This window comes from Chiloscyllium plagiosum, chromosome 33, assembly GCF_004010195.1.
Source record: "Chiloscyllium plagiosum isolate BGI_BamShark_2017 chromosome 33, ASM401019v2, whole genome shotgun sequence".
NCBI lineage: Eukaryota > Metazoa > Chordata > Chondrichthyes > Orectolobiformes > Hemiscylliidae > Chiloscyllium > Chiloscyllium plagiosum.
Genome location: NC_057742.1, coordinates 32,730,778 through 32,747,454, shown reverse-complemented (window position 1 = coordinate 32,747,454; position 16,677 = coordinate 32,730,778). Strand labels below are relative to the sequence as shown.

General features: G+C 41.8%; 1 protein-coding gene across 2 annotated transcripts in view; it reads right to left on the bottom strand.

Annotated features, from left to right (window-relative positions):
• The window catches only part of arhgap27l (Rho GTPase activating protein 27, like), a 134,098-nt gene that overhangs the window by 43,146 nt on the left and 74,275 nt on the right, over nt 1-16,677 (bottom strand). For both annotated transcript variants that reach the window (XM_043675268.1, XM_043675269.1), the window contains exons 2-4: nt 12,508-12,909; nt 4,300-4,542; nt 1,525-1,605 (exon numbers count right to left, since the gene is read on the bottom strand). In XM_043675268.1, coding sequence (XP_043531203.1) covers nt 1,525-1,605; nt 4,300-4,542; nt 12,508-12,909 — 726 coding nt within the window. The remainder of the gene's footprint in view (nt 1-1,524; nt 1,606-4,299; nt 4,543-12,507; nt 12,910-16,677) is intronic.

Genomic DNA, 16,677 nt, shown 5'->3' with positions numbered 1-16,677 from the left:
CTTACCTACATTGAACTCCATTTGCCACCTTTCTGCCCAGCTCTGCAACTTATCTATATCCCGCTGTAACCTGACACATCCTTCCTCACTGTCAACAATTCCACCGACTTTCGTATCATCCGCAAACTTGCTCACCCAACCTTCTAGCCCCTCCTCCAGGTCATTTATAAAAATGACAAACAGCACTGGTCCCAAAACAGATCCTTGCGGAACACCGCTAGTAACTGCACTCCAAGATGAACCTTTACCATCAATTACTACCCTCTGTCTTCTTCCAGCCAGCCAATTCCTAATCCAAAGCTCCAACTCACCCTCAATGCCATACCTCCGTAATGTTGAGTCCTGTCATGATCCTTTTCCTGAACAGTTCTGAAGAACAGTTATAATGTTAAATTTATTTCTTTCCATAGATGCTGCCAGATCTGTGGAGCTTTTCCAGTGTTTCTTATTTTTATTTCAGCAGCAACAGTTTGGGGGGATTACGGGGTAAAACTATGCACAGAGCAGTTAAGTGAAGGAATGAATTGGAGGAATCGGGAGACAATCAAACCAAACTGGCTTTAATGGCTGGGTCAACAGTATTCCCAGAGCCCCAGCTGGACTCAACCAGGATGCTGGAAGGGAACAAGAATTTGACAGTAGGAACCTACAACGAGGGACAACAGTGCTGGAGGGTCAGGTTTCCTTGCATGGCCCAGGACACCCACTACTAGTATTTTACCAACAATGGAGCAGTATCGAGGTGCCCACCCTGGGTCAACTGAGGCCCTTAAGTGACCAATGTGTGGTCACATGATGTCCACCTGGTCCCTAATCATTCAACTGGGGTGATGGAGCACTGCTTAAACCTCAAATTCTGATAATTTTAATCGGAATCTTGGTGATCTTATGGAAGTGTTCTCCTCATTACAGTAGGGATCCTTTCCACACTAGTCTCAGTGCACGAACTGTGACAAGGACCAACACCGAGCATTCTTTTTAAGTATACCATTGTTGTCATCTTTCTACCTTCATACACTTTCTTTGGAGTGAATAGTCTGATGTAGGGGAGGACTTCTCAGATTGATTAACAATCTGTGATCATGTATGCTCCTATGATGGCTGTAGACATTTAAATATCAGGCTATGGAGTTGGTTATCTTGCACAGCAGGAGGAATTTATGGGCTTTCACATCTCATACAAGATTCACCCAAACTCACTGAAGTATTTCCCAGTGGACCTAATCCAGAGTTTCAGCTTGATCAGACATTCTGAAACGGGGGTCGAACCCTGTTCCGACAGCTGCAAAGCTACCACTGAACAGAGAAATACACAGTAATGTACTGAAATGTGTTTCATACTGAATACAAGTGGTTAGTCCACAAGACAATGACAACTACTTTTCAAAATACTCCACACAGTGAGCTACTTTGATTCACTCATCTGAAAAGGGGAAGTATGAAGAGTAGTGTCTCTTCATAAATGTCAGTATTTAAGAAAACTCCTTCACAGCATAATATTCAATACTTGCGGAAATCCCTTACCTGAGGAAGTTCCCACTCAGATTTGGCTCCTTCTGGATTATAGTAATAGAACTTGCCATTGCTGTCAACATGCCTTATCCACTGAGAGGAATGACACAAAACAAAATTGAGGTCACACAGTATCACTTGCTTAATACAAAAGGTGGTAACTCTATAGGGAAATTAACTACTAAAGCCATTGCTCAAATAACTATAAAATTAAAAGCACAGAAGTCAAGATGCTGAGACTGATGCAGAATTGTGAACAGACCCACTAAACTAGTCTCAGCAGAGTTTAAGAGCTACAAGTCCAATTACAACATAACAGCCATACAGCTCTCCATGTTAACTTATAGTACAGACTCCACACACTTTTAAAGCAGTGCGCCTCACATGTACATTTGAACATACATATAGACCCAGTGTTCTATCATCAGCATTATTTTAATTTTAAAATGGATGTGGAACAGTGCTACTTGGTTACAATGTGTGCACAAATCACTAAAGGTAGCAGGCCAGATTGAAAGAATAGTAAAGAAAGGTATACAGGATAATAGATTTGATAAATAGAAACACTAAACACAAAGCAAGAATGTTAGGATGAACTTTGATAAAACACTGGTTCAACTTCGAAAGGAATACTGTGCCAGTTCCTAAAGTACTGCATGCAAGCAAGGATAAGTAGTTTAGAGGGGGTACAGAAATTCTTGTGGATTATTGTTAACTTACAGGCTGTTAAATTCACTGGCTGGGCCAACACTTATTGTTCATCTCTAATCACCCTTGAGAAGATGGTGGTAAACTGCCTACATTTGCCCATTTTTAGACCACAGGATTACAGGAGCCAAGTGGACCTGGTGAAACCCGATGTAGTAAGCAAGTTAACGTTGGGTATGTGCTGTCTGGTCGCACTGTCAATAGCACCTCCCATTACTTTGCTAATGATTGAAAGTAGACAGACAAAATGCTTAATGGCAGGGATGGACTGGTCCTGCTTATGTGGACAGGACATAACTGGACAATTATCTACATTTCTGGGTAGATGCCAGTGTTGTAACTACCATAACAACTTGGCTGGGGGTACATTCTGAATGCTAGTTCTGGAGTACAAGTCGTCAATACTATTACTGGCATGAACCCATAGCACCACAGTATTTAATATTCTCAACCTTTTCTTGATGTCATGAAGTAAAACTTAAATTGGCAGAAGGCCTGCATCCATGATACTGGGAACTTCAGCAGGACACTGACATGGATCATCCACTCAGCACCTCTGCCTGAAGATTGTTGTAAATATTTCAGCGTCCACTTTTGCACTGACATGTCTTCCATCACCGAGGACGTTAACATTTGTGAAGCCTCCTCCTCCAGTGAATTATTTAATTGTCCACCACCATTCACAACTGGATGTGGAAGGACTGCAGAGCATATAGCCAATTCATTGGTTGCAGAATTGCTTGGCTCTGTGTATCACTTGGCTCTAATGCTGCTTGGTTGGTACATTGCCTTGTGTTGAAGCTTCCCCTGGTTAAAAGCTCATTTTTGTATCCCTGCTTCTGCTCCTGGTATGCCTTCCTGCATACTCCAGTGAAGCAAGATTGATCTTCTGGCTTGAGGGTAATCGCAGAATGGCAGTGTGATGGACCGTGTGCGTGCAGATTATGGTTGAATAGAATTCTGATCTGTGTATCTAAAGATGGGACTTTGTCTTCGCAAGGACTGTCATGGATAGATCAGTCTGTTACAAGTAGATTGGTGAGCTTGAGATCAAATCCATTTTCCCCTCTTATTGGTTGCTTCAACACCTGTCACAGGTCCAGTCCAGCAGATATACCCTTTAGCACTGGGCCATCCCAGTCAGTAATGGGGTTGCTGAGCAACTCATAGTAGTGGATATCGAAGTCAACCACACAAAGTACAGTCTGTGCCCTTGCCATTCTCAGTGCATCTCCATAAGGCCCTCAACAGATGAGGATGTGTGGTAGGTGGGCATTGCAGATAGTCTGCTTGCCCATGTTTGACCTGATGCCATGGCACTTCATTGGATCCACAGTCAAGAATGGTTCCAGGCATATGGGACTTCGATTACATGGATAGGTTGGGGAAGGTGGGATTGTTCTCCTTAGAGAAGGTTGAGAGATTTGAAATGTGTCTTTAAAACCCATGATGGGACTGGATAGAGTGTATAGAAATGGTTGCCAATTGTTTTAACGGTTGAGAACCAAAAAAGACTGATTTAAAGTACAAATGGACCAACAGTGACATGAGAGAAAAAGTATTTCTAGTCAGAGAGAGATTAGGATCTGGAATGTGCGGCCTGACAGCACAGTGGAGAAAGATTCAATTTTGTGATTTTCAGAAGAGAATTGGATAAGCACCAGAATGGAGAATAACTGCAGGCCTGTGGGGAAAGAGCAAGTACTGGAAATAGTGGAGCTGCTTTTGCAGACAATTGGCACCGACAGGACGGGCTAAATGACCTCATTCTAGGATTCTACCATGAGCCCAGCCAGCAGGAGGACTGGGCTTTCCATTTTCTCCTAATATGTGAAATAAGGGCATAATTTGCATTCTCTGGTCCATTAACGCAAAATGTGTACTTAATAATTTATTTTAAATGGGATAATTATGAAACTAAGGGACAAAATACGATTACATAAAGCATTGCTAAATTGGTCGATCATGGTGTTGTTTTGAAACCATAGTCTCTGGGGAAAAAGAAAGGCTTTCAGAATAGAAAGTGACAAATTTCACATGGTACTCGACAACTGCAACGGATACAAAAATGTTTCTCACTTTTTCTTGCGTAACTTCACTGGTATAAAGCAGCTGTCCATCTTGGTCCAGCTCAGAGGACCAGCCTGGGGGAGTCTGTGGTTCTATCGGTTGGTATAATGGTGAGTCCACTGGTGACTGTGGCTCGCTGTACTCATCCTGTGACCAGGCTGATGGCTGCCGCCGATGACCTAAGTATGACCCAATGTGAGCTGGAGGGCTCTCCTCAATGAATTCTGGGTAATCCTCTTCTGGAGTAGGAGGCTGAAAGAAATACAGAGGAGTGAGCTTTCACCATCAAAATGCAAGATAAACTTCAAAGGTATGAATGCATAAACAACCAACTGGAAACAGTAACTATATTAGTATAAATTTAGAAGATCAAATATTACACATGGAACAATTTGGGGGGGACCGGATTGCATTGCATTGTTCCTGCCAATTTCTTCCTGTTTCAATCCCTTTTTATACTGATTTATAAAGAATCCATTTCCTGTTCCCTTCTCCTGAAGACTGTACCTACTTGCTGGGATATTATTCCACACAACTGACTGTCCTTGATGCATATCACACTTCTGTGGTCAAACATCCTGGTGTCATTCATTACACCCACTTAGGTACTGTACATATTCATATCTTTAGAGTGTCACTTGACTGCTCCATCACGGGAAGAGTTACAGACAACATATCCACATTCCCAGAAAGGCTCAGACTTCAAATATTCTAACTTCCTACCCAAGGGAAACTGATCCTAAATGAAACATCTCAACTGCAGCTAGACATAAGACAAGCTAATTCAGAAGTCATGAATCTGTCAATGAAGAGATTTCATTAACAACATTTGAGAATTCATTGATTGTGGATAGGGGCTCATTTGCAAAGACTAATTTAAAAAAAAAGATAGGGTCAGCAAACAGTCATTTGGGACATGTTTTCAAACATGAACATGACATGGTTTAAGCACATAGTGTTGACAAGCATACGTGTGCACTCAGTTCATCCTCTGCCTTCGAGAAAGCCCCTTTGAAGGGACCAGTGTGACGAGGAAACACTGATCTTGCCGCCTTCTTGAAAAGCCTCTGAATTCTCAACAATTCCTGAACTCACTGAATGGCATTTCGAGCAGTTCATAGCTTATCCTTTTTACTTTCAAAAATTAATGATTACTGGCCAAAGTATTTTCTTTAATTCGTGTATTAGCAAATGGCTTACTGATTATTTACACTTTGATACTTCGAATTAGAAGTTGAACTGAGTTACATCTTTGCCAAATAAGTTCTGATTTCACAATAAATCTATAATTATGGTGTTTATTAAAGAAACCTAACTACTTTCAAAATTGTAATTCTAATACAGATCAAGCATATAATTGGTAATTGGGTAAAGCATTTAAATTCATGTTGTGACTAGACAGAGACAATTCACTCTTCGATCTAGCTATTAACATTTTGAATTTGATGCATATGATCCAGTATGAGGAGAGCTCATAGGAATTTGAGGAGCTGAAAGTGTCATTTGTGTACCATCTGTCTGTAGCCTATGCATGTAGTAAGTACAATTATGTCACGCAAATGACAATTTTATTCACTTTTGTAATGTAGGTATTGCTGCAAAGATGAATATTTGTGACCCATTTGTGAACGCTCTTGAGAAAACGGTGATGTGATGATACTATGGCTTTAAAAGGGATATTTTGTCCTTTTTTTACGAAGAGATGCTTTGAGGCAGAGGAACCGAGCTGTCTATTTGAATCCAATAAAGTAAACAGCTTGCGAGACCTTGGTTTTTTTTAAATGATGGAACAATAAAAGCAATAAAAGAATAGGTGAGATCAGGCTCCACTAGGGCCAGGATTTTTAGTTTTAGTTTCTCAGTAGCAGTTGCTGGGTTCTTGAAGCTGGGTTTGGAAGATGCAGTACATCTCTCCCTGCTACTCTCTCTCTCTGAGTTTCCCTTTGATATGCTTCCTCTCTGTTACAGCTAAAAGCTGAGGGTTCTCCTTCTGCTGCTGGAATTGCATGTGAGATTATCTATTTTTCAGAATTTGCCTTTGCCGCAAGTGTGTTTATGGGATGTTACTGTATTGGAACAGTTACTGTTTGGTAGTTGAATAATCTATTACTCTGTTAGGTTTTCCAAAAGAATTAAGTTATTTGGATTCTTCCTTGTGTTTTTTTTTTAGCTATAATGTATGAATAAAATGTGTTTTGCTTCAAGACTTGTAGTTTGATCAATCGACTTGCATCCGGATTGCAACTCCTGGCACTTACCTTTAAAATAAGAAAAAGATAGGGTCAAGACTATCATCTTAATATATTCAGAGGGAATTAGGAAAGGTCCATAACATTAAAACTAAACTTCCTTCTAAATGTGGCAGTCCGAAACCTGAATCAGACATTAGTATTTCAATTGGTTTGGAATTGAACAGGTACCATATTATCTTACTAATTTTGTGCTGTGTCTGGTTCCAGCACATAAAAACAGAACTCATTATGTTAATGCTACTTGTGTTGTTTCAATGAAGCAGACTTTAGAGAAAACTAACCACCATGCCGACATTTTCACATGTTGGTTTTAAGGTTTCAGATTTTGGAACTTGAGATCAAGGATTAAGTTTATTTTTTTCCTGTGGAAAATACTTGTCATGTGTGACTGCAAATGGGACAGCTAATTTGGTACATCAGAGCAGCACAGTGACTCAGTGGTTAGCACTGCTGCCTCAAAACACCAGGGACCCGGGTTCAAATCCTGCCTTGGGCAACTGTCTGTGTGGAGTTTGCACATTCACCCCATGTCTGCGTAGGTTTCTTCCGGGTGCTCCGGTTTCCTCCCACAATCCAAAGATGTGCAGGTTAGGTGAATTGGCCATGCTAAACTGCCCATAGTGTTAGGTGCGTTGGTCAGGTTAAGTACAGGGTAGGGGAACGGGTCTGGCTGGGTTACTCTTTGGAGGGCCGCTGTGGACTTGTTGGGCCAAAGAGCCCATTTCCATACTGTAGGGAATCTAATCTGGCATTTTAAACAATCAGTGTGTCATCAACAGATTTGATAATAGTCCCTGAAAAATTTAGTCAAACTTGCTGTGTGTTATATTTGAGACGAGGAGAATTTTCTTCACCTAGACAGCAAATGTTTCATCTAAGCTGCATGTGAGCAGCAGGTCTGATGTTCCAAGCACAGCAATCAGTGTCAGCGCGTCAATCTCAGAATTGACATCCGATTCTGGAAATCCAGAAGCTATTTCCCTGCAAAGACCTCGGAGGGACAGTTAGTAAGAAAATTAGAGGGAATATTGCCAGAGAGTATGGTGAGCCTGTGGAATTCTCTACCACAGAACAAGTTACTAAATTGAATGATCAGCCATGATCATATTGAGTAGGATCAAAAGGCTAAACGGCCTCATCCTGCCGCGATTATTTCTGTTTCAATGCTTATTAACAGTCGTGATGCATGTTTATATTCATTCACAGGATGTGGGTGTCACTGGTTACATCAGCATTTATTGCCCATCCTAACTTCCCTGCCATCTTGGTGAGTTGCCATCTTGAACCATTGCAGTCCATGAAGGGCAGGTACATCCACATTGATGCAGGAGTTTGACTTGGTGACAGTTGAAGAAATAGTTGAGACACAGGATTATGAAAGTCATTTTTTTAAAAAATGAATTCTTGGAGTGTTGACATTCCTAACAAGGACAGCAATTATTGGCCAACCCTTGAGATGGTGATACACCTTCTTGGGTGGTTTCGGTCCTGATGATGAAAGTACTATCGCAATACTGTTATGTAGGGGGTTCCAGGAATACTGCAGAGTGAAAAGTGAATAACAATAAATGTCTGAGTCAATGTTGTTGGTCTTGGAGGGAAACCAGGACAGAATGGTGCTCAGATGTACTTAATGCCCTTGTCCTTTCAGGCAGTGGACATAGGTGGTTTGACAAGTCAATGAAGTCTCAGCAAGTTGTTGCAATGGATCCTGTAGTTAGTACACAATGCGGAATCAATACGTACTGCTGGTGAAGCAAGTCAATGATTAACCCGACAAATGCTAGCCCTAATTTTCTTTTGTTTCATTAGTTTGTCTCTGGCTTTACTTGAGGCATTGTTTAGGTCTTCAACAACTGAGAAAGTAAGTGACAAACAATTTAAGAAGTCATAAATATCTTTCATATTTATATTCCACTGCCTCTGTCCCATAACATAATAGAAAAGAACATGAAAGAAACTGCTCCACTACTTTGACCTTTTAAAGTTAACAAATGATTTTCAGATGGAGATTCAATTATTTTCTGAAATAGATGCATGAGACTTTAAAAACAAAGTACAATAAAACACACATTGCAGCACATGTCAAATCAATTCATCACCTGAATAATTACCATGTGTAACAACTATGGACATAAAAAGATGGAATTAAATGGTTTTACTTTAGAATTAGGACACCAATGTCCAGGAAATATTTTTATTAACTCACAAATCATTTCCTGTATCCAGAGGGACAACTACGGACAAATTTAAAGGGAGCACAGAGGTTCCCTCACAGCCCAATCGAATTATAAGTCTCCCAAATTAAGAAGGGAAGCCCAAGAAGTCAATGCAGGCAAATGTGGTATAAGGTTCAATTAAAATGAGTCAGGATAAGATGATTAAATAGGCTGGAGTTTTAAAAAGTTAACAGACCAGGGAGTGTGAAACAGGTTAGTATGGGATATCATTAAGCTTTTTTGTGTAAAAAGAATTCAAATCAAAACCAGACAGATTTATTGCAGGTGTTATTGAATGGTTGTCGAAGGTTCCGGGATTTAGATGTTTCAGGAAAAACAGAGAAAATGGTAAAAGATGGGGAATTGGGGCACTGCTAGTCTAGGACAGTATTACGGTTGCAGAAAAGACGTTTGAGGACTCGTCTACTGAGGTAGTATGGGCTGAGATTAGAAACAGGAAAGGAGAGGTCACCCTGTTGGGAGTTTTCTATAAACTTCCAAATAGTTCCAGAGATGTAGAGGATGAGATAGCAAAGATTAGATTAGATTAGATTAGATTAGATTACTTACAGTGTGGAAACAGGCCCTTCGGCCCAACAAGTCCACACCGCCCCGCCGAAGCACAACCCACCCATACCCCTACATCTACCCCTTACCTAACACTACGGGCAATTTAGCATGGCCAATTCACCTGACCTGCACATCTTTGGACTGTGGGAGGAAACCGGAGCACTCGGAGGAAACCCAAGCAGACACGGGGAGAATGTGCAAACTCCGCACAGTCAGTCGCTTGAGGTGGGAATTGAACCCGGGTCTCTGGCGCTGTGAGGCAGCAGTGCTAACCACTGTGCCACCGTGCCGCCCATATGATCCTCGATAGGAGTGAGAGTGACAGGTCGTTGTTATGGGGACTGTACCTTTCCAAATATTGACTGGGAATACTATAGTTCAAGTACTGTAGATGGGTCAGTGTTTGTCCAATTTGTGCAGGAGGGTTTCCTGACACAGTATGTAGGCAGGTTGACAAGGGGTGAGGCCACATTAGATTTGGTATTGAGTAATGAACCTGGCCAGGGGTTAGATTTGGAGGTAGGTGAGCATTTTGGTGATAGTGACCACGATTCAGTTATGTTTACTTTAGTGATGGAAAGGGTTAGGTATGTACTGCAGGGCAAGAGATATAGCTGGGGGAAAGGCAATTACAATGCAATTAGGCAAGATTTAGGATGCATAGGATGGAGAAGGAAACTGCAGGGGACGGGCACAATTGAAACGTGGAGCTTATTCAAGGACCAGCGACTGCAGGTCCTTGATAAGTATGTACCAGTCAGGCTGGGAGGAAGTTGTTGAGGATGGGAGCCCTCGTTTACTAAGGAAGTTGAAGCTTTTGTCAAGAGGAAGGCGGCGGCTTACGTTAGAATGGGATGTGATGGCTCAGTTAGGGCACTTGAGAGTTACAAGTTAGCCAGAAAAGATCTAAAGAGAGAGCTAAGAAGAGCCAGGAGGGGACATGAGAAGTCATTGGCAGATAGGATCAAGGAAAACCCTAAGGCTTTCTATAGGTATATCAGGAATAAAAGAATGACTAGAGTAAGATTCGGGTCAATTAAGCATAGTAGTGGGAAGTTGTGCGTGGAGTCAGAGGAGATAGGGGAAGTGCTAAATGAATATTTTTTGTCAGTATTCACACTAGAAAAAGACAATGTGGTCGAGGAGAATCCTGAGATACAACCTACCACACGAGATGGGATTGAGGGGCATAGGTGGTGGTGTTGGCAATTCTGGAAAGTGTAAAAATAGATAAGTCCCCTGGGCTGGATGGGATTTATCCTAGGATTCTCTGAGAAGCTAGGGAAAAGATTGCCAAGCCTTTGGCTTGATCTTTATATCGTCAATGTCTACAGGAATAGCGCCAGAAGACTGGAGGATAGCAAGTGTTGTTCCCTTGTTCAAGAAGGGGAGTAGATATAACCTTGGAAATTACAGACCTGCGAGCCTTAGTTCGGTTGTGGGTAAAGATTTGGAAAGGGTTATAAGACATAGGATTTATAATCATCTAGAGAGGAACAAGGTGATTTGAGAGAGTCAACAGAGTTTTGTGAAGGGTGGATTGTGCCTCACAAACATTATTGAGTTTTTCAGAAAGTGACTAAACAGGTGGATGAGGGTAAAGCAGTCGATGTGGTGTATATGGATTTCAGTAAGGCGTTTGATAGGGTTCCCCACTGTAGGCTATTGTACAAAATAAGGGGGCACAGGATTGAGGGTGATTTAGCAATTTGGATCAGAAATTGGCTAGCTGTAAGAAGACAGAGGGTGGTGGTTGATGGGAAATATTCATCCTGGAGTTCAGTTACTAGTGGGGTACTGCATAGATCAGTTTTGGGGCCACTGCTGTTTGTAATATTTATAAATAACCTGGATGAGGGCATAGAAGTTTGGGTTAATAAATTTGCAGTTGACACTAAGGTTGGTAGAGTTGTGAAGAGTGCCGAAGGATGTTGTATGTTACAGAGAGACATAGAAAAGCTGCAGAGCTGGGCTTAGAGATGGAAAATGGAGTTTAATGCAGAAAAGTGAGGTGATTCACTTTGGAAGGAGTAACAGGAATGAAGAGTACTAGGCTAATGGTAAGATTCTTAGTAGTGTAGATGAGTAGAGAGAACTCGGGGTCCAGGTACATAGTTCCTTGAAAGTTGCCATCCAGGTTGATAGGGTTGTTAAGGAGGCATACGGTATGTTAACTTTTATTGGTAGAGGGATTGATTTTGGACCCATGAGATCATGTTGCAGCTGTACAAAACTCTGCTGCGGCCACATTTGGAGTATTGCTTACAGTTCTGGTCACTGCATTATAGGAAGGATGTGGAAGCTTTGCAAAGGGTTCTGAGGAGATTTACTAGGATGTTGCCTGGTATGGAGGGAAGGTCTTAGGAGGAAAGGCTGAGGGACTTGAGGCTGTTTTCATTAGAGAGGAGGAGGTTGAGAGATGACTTAATCGAGACATATAAGATAATCAGAAGGTTAGATAGGGTGGACAGTGAGAACCTTTTTCCTTGAATGGCGATGGCTAGCACATGGGGAACATAGCTTCAAATTGAGGGGTGATAGATATCGGACAGATGTCAGAGATAGTTTCTTCACTCAGAGTAGTAGGGGGATGGAATGCACTGCCTGAACAGTGATGGACTTGCCAACTTTAAGGGCATTTAAATGGCTATTGGATAGGCATATGGATGAAAATGGAATAGTGTAGTTTAGATGGGCTTCAGATTGGCTCAACAGATCGGTGCAACATCGAGGGCCGACAGGCCTGTACTGCGCTGTAATGTTCTACGTTCTATTGGACAGAAAAGGAGATTTAAAAAAAATAATGAACATTGAAGTTCAGTGCACCATGTGAGGCTGTCAGGCCGCATGAGCTGTTAGTGTGGAAATATTCATTGAGAGCAAAACGGTATTCCATTTACTAATGTCAAGTGCCCAGGTATTTCTGCAACCCTATTCCATCAACACACATGGACTCAATCTGTTTGAGGGGACACACCTAGTCCAGCAGTAAGATGGATTGGATGGGAGAGCCCCAGCGCCTCTAGATTTTCATTTAACATTTTCACCTGTTAAAATTAATAGAGGGAAAATGCTGTGGACAGCTGTCATCTTTGACACCAGATTCACAATTCTGTGCTCTTAGTGGATGAGGTTTCAGAGGCACACCTTCCAGCAAAAGAGAGGAGGTCACGTACCCTCTGGTCCCGGAGATTATCCATGCTCTCTGCCGTATCTTCCTCCAGCTGTTCTGGTCGTTCCCACGTAGTCTCTCCAGTTACAGGATTGTAGTAGTAGGTCTGCCCACTGATTTCATCAAGATGCGATTCCCATTCCACAAAGGGATTGCTTGTACTGGAAGTGCGGGAACGTGGGGTTTGTGGTTCCTTCCCGTCTGGGCTATCAAATGGGGAGTCCCAGGTAGTCTCTCCAGTCACCACGTTGTAGTAGAAGGGCTGTCCAGTTGCTTGGTCAGTATGCGTTTCCCATTCTTCCAGGTGACTGATCAAGTTATCGCTGAGACAAGATGGTTCCTCTGTGAGCTCCTGCCTCAGCTCTGTCAAATTCTGATACACCAACTCCGACTTCGCTTCAAATGCCTTTAAAAACACAAAGAAATAAAATAAAATAAGATTCAGCGAAGAGAGTTGAATTTTAAAAATAACCTGCACTTCAATAATACCTTTCATCACTTCAGGACCTACTATACCAAAGTAAACATCGGGTAAAGAATGTATGAATCTTATCTTTACAACTTAATTATGGAATTCTTAAAAGTCGATATGAAATGTAAGAAGAGAGAGAGATTGGACTGATGTTGTGCCATTATAGTATCATAAAGGTGCTTGAATAAATGCAAAATACTGCAAATGCTGGAAATCTGAAAGAAAAACAGGAAGTATTGGAGAAATGCAGCAGGTCAGGCAGCATTCTGTGGAGAGAGAAACTGAGGTAACGTTTTGACTCTTTGGAAATGTCCCTTCAAAACATTAAATCTGTCTGTCTGTCTCTCACTCTCCCTCCCTCCCCCCCCTCCCCCCACAAGGGGATATATGGCCAATAGTTTACTTTTGGAAAACAGTCACTCTATTGGCAACAGACAACAGCCAATTTGCCAAATTCTACAAATACAGTTGATGAATGATGCGGGAATGTTTTTTTTTTGTTTAGGATACTGTTTGAGGGGGGTATGTTGGCCACGATGTCCTGAGAAGGTGCCACGCAATGTTTACTTCCACCGTACATTCGTGACTCAACCAAAAGGCAGCAAGTCTGACTAGATACAAATCCAAAACACATGGGGATAGTACTTAAGAAAAGAATATTAATCTGAGTTAGGAGATCTTTGAGGCACAGGCAACCACTAATACATTTAAAACTAACAGAGAAAATGCATTAATGCATTAAGCAGTTCAAAAAAGGTTTACTTGATTCATAGAATCCCTCAAGTGTGGAACGTAAGAACCAGGAACAGGAGTAGGCCATCTGGCCAGTTGAGCCTGCTTCACCATTCAATACAATCATGGTTGATCTTTTCACAGCCTCAACTCCACTTATCTGCCCTCTCTCCATAACCCTTAATTCCTTTACTGTTCAAAAAAGTATCTATCTTAACTTTAAAAACATTTAATGAGGAGACCTCAATTACTTCCTGGCCAGAAAATATCATAGATTCACAGCCCATTGAGTGAAGAAATTCCTTCTCAATTCAGTCCTAAATCTGCTCCACCTAATTTTGAGGCTATTGTCCTCAGTTCACCCGCCAATGGAAACATCATCTCGACTTCTATCTTATTCATTCCCTTCATAATTTTATATGTTTCTATAAAATGCCCCCTCATTCCTCTAAATTCCAATGAACATAATTCCAGTCTACTCAGTCTGTCCTTGTAAGCCAACCCTCTCAACTCCGGAATCAACCGAGTGAAACTCTTCTGCAGCCCCTCCAGTGCCAGTACATCCTTTCTCATGGAAGATAACCAAAACTGCACGCAGAACTCCAGGTGTGGCCTCATCAGCACCTATACAGCTGCAACCTAACCTCCCTGTTTTTAAACGCAATCCCTTTTAGCAATGAAAGACAAAATTCCATTTGCCTCTTTAATTACCTGTTGCACCAGCAGATCAAACTTCTGTGTTCCATTCACAAGGACGCCCAGGTCCCTCTGCATGGCAGCATGCTGTAATTTTTTTTTACCATTCAAATAATAGTCCTTTTTACTGATATGCCTACCAGAATGAATGACTTCATATTTATTAATATTGTACTTCGTCTGCCAGACCTTTGCCCACTCATTTAAATGCTCTATGTCCCTCTGCAAAGTTTCACAGTCCCCTGCACACTTTGCCCTCCCACTCATCTTTGTGTCATCCACAAACTTTGATACACTACACGTGGTCCCCAACTCCAAATCATCTATGTAAATTGTGAATAATCGCAGTCTCAACACTGATCCCTGAGGCACACCACTAGTCACTGATCGCCAACCAGAATAGCACTCATTTAACCCACTCTTGGCTTCCTGTTGGTTAACCAATCTTCTATCCATGCTAATACATTGTCCGTAACCCATTGTTATCTTATGCAGCAGCCTTTTGTGTGGCACTTTGCCTATTCCATCCATACCGACACTCTAAAGAACATCCCACCCAGACCTATCCCTTACCCTATCCCTATAAGCCTGCATTTCCCATAGCTAATCCAGCTAACCTATGTATCCTTGGACACTGGTCAATTTAGCACGGTCAATCCACCAAACCTGTACAACTTTGGACATCATTTCCAAGAGATAATTTTAAGTGGAACTGTTTGAACACACTAGGTCTATATTCATTGGGGTACAGAAGAATGAAGTGATCTTATTGAAACATAGAAGATGTTGAAAGGATTGGATGGGGTAAATACTGGGATGATGTGTCTTCCTGGGGACATAGTTTACGAATAAGAGTTCTCCCGCTTAAGCCAGCAACCTTTTTTCCTCCTCAATAGAGAGTCAGTAGAGTGTGAAAATGTCTTCCACAGAAGATAGTGGGGGATGAGTTTTTATTCCAAGACTGAATGAGATAGATATTGATAGGAAACAGAGACAAGGGTTATGGAGTACAAACAAAGAGAGTGCATTTGAGGACCAACAATCAAATCAACCATGATCTTCTTGAACGCTGTCACAGATTTGAAGGGCCAAATGGCCTACTGATGCTCCAAAGTCCCATGCCCCTCCCTAGGGGGAGGCAATGGCCTAATGGCATTACCACTGGACCCTCAATTCAGAAATCCAGGTAATATTCTGGGACCCAAGTTCAAATCCTGTCATGGCAGATGGTGGAATTGGAATTTAATTAAAAAAACAAAATCTGCAATTAAGAGTCTAAATTAAACCACGGTTGATTGTCAGAAAAACACATCTGGTTCACTGTTGCGCTTTAGGGAAAGAAACTGCCATCCTCACCTGGTCTGACCTACATCCATGGCCACATTCCATGAATGAATAAAGAAAATACACAACACTATGTGGAGCATAACGCTACTGCATTCTCCTCAGGGGATCTTGGTGCTAACTTATGAGATTGGATTCAATAGCAGTGAACAAAACTCAGAAAATCAAAGCAGCTAGTTGCATCCAGTAATCTGTCATAGACTCATACAGAATCAGAGTCATACAGCAAGAAACACCTTATTTATTGGCAAGGTATCTCCAACCAGTTGTTGAACATGTAGTAGGGATGGCAGCACACAACATGTGAAGCATAGGTTCTTTCAGTTCACCAGAAGCCTGATCCATCACTGATAATGGAGTATTACATTGCATAAAATACACAAAGCTACAGTCTACAATGAGGCTTGCAGAAGCTTCTCTTTCCTTTATAACATACAGATGTTTTCCCAGCCCTCTAATACTGGATTGCATAAACATCTTGTATTTGATTGCACATTTAATATCGTCAACCATCTCTTGGCCGCTCATAGGAAGCGTAACATGACAAGACACTGAGTCATAAGGAGATATTAGAACAGGTAACCGAAAACTAGATCAAAACTGGATCAACACACTTAGGTTAGAGATTGGAGAGGAGGAAGATCTGAGAGGTGATTAGGAGGAGGATGCCGTCACTTGCTGGCTGCATTGAATTGACTTTAGCTGAAAATGTGTTGCTGGAGAAGCGCAGCAGGTCAGGCAGCATCCAGGGAACAGGAGAATCGACGTTTCGGGCATAAGCCCTTCTTCAGGAATGAGGAAAGTTTGTCCAGCAGGCTAAGATAAAAGGTAGGGAGGAGGGACTTGGGGGAGGAGCGTCGGAAATACGATAGGTGGAAAGAGGTCAAGGTGAGGGTGATAGGTCAGACTGGGGTGGGGGCAGAGAGGTCA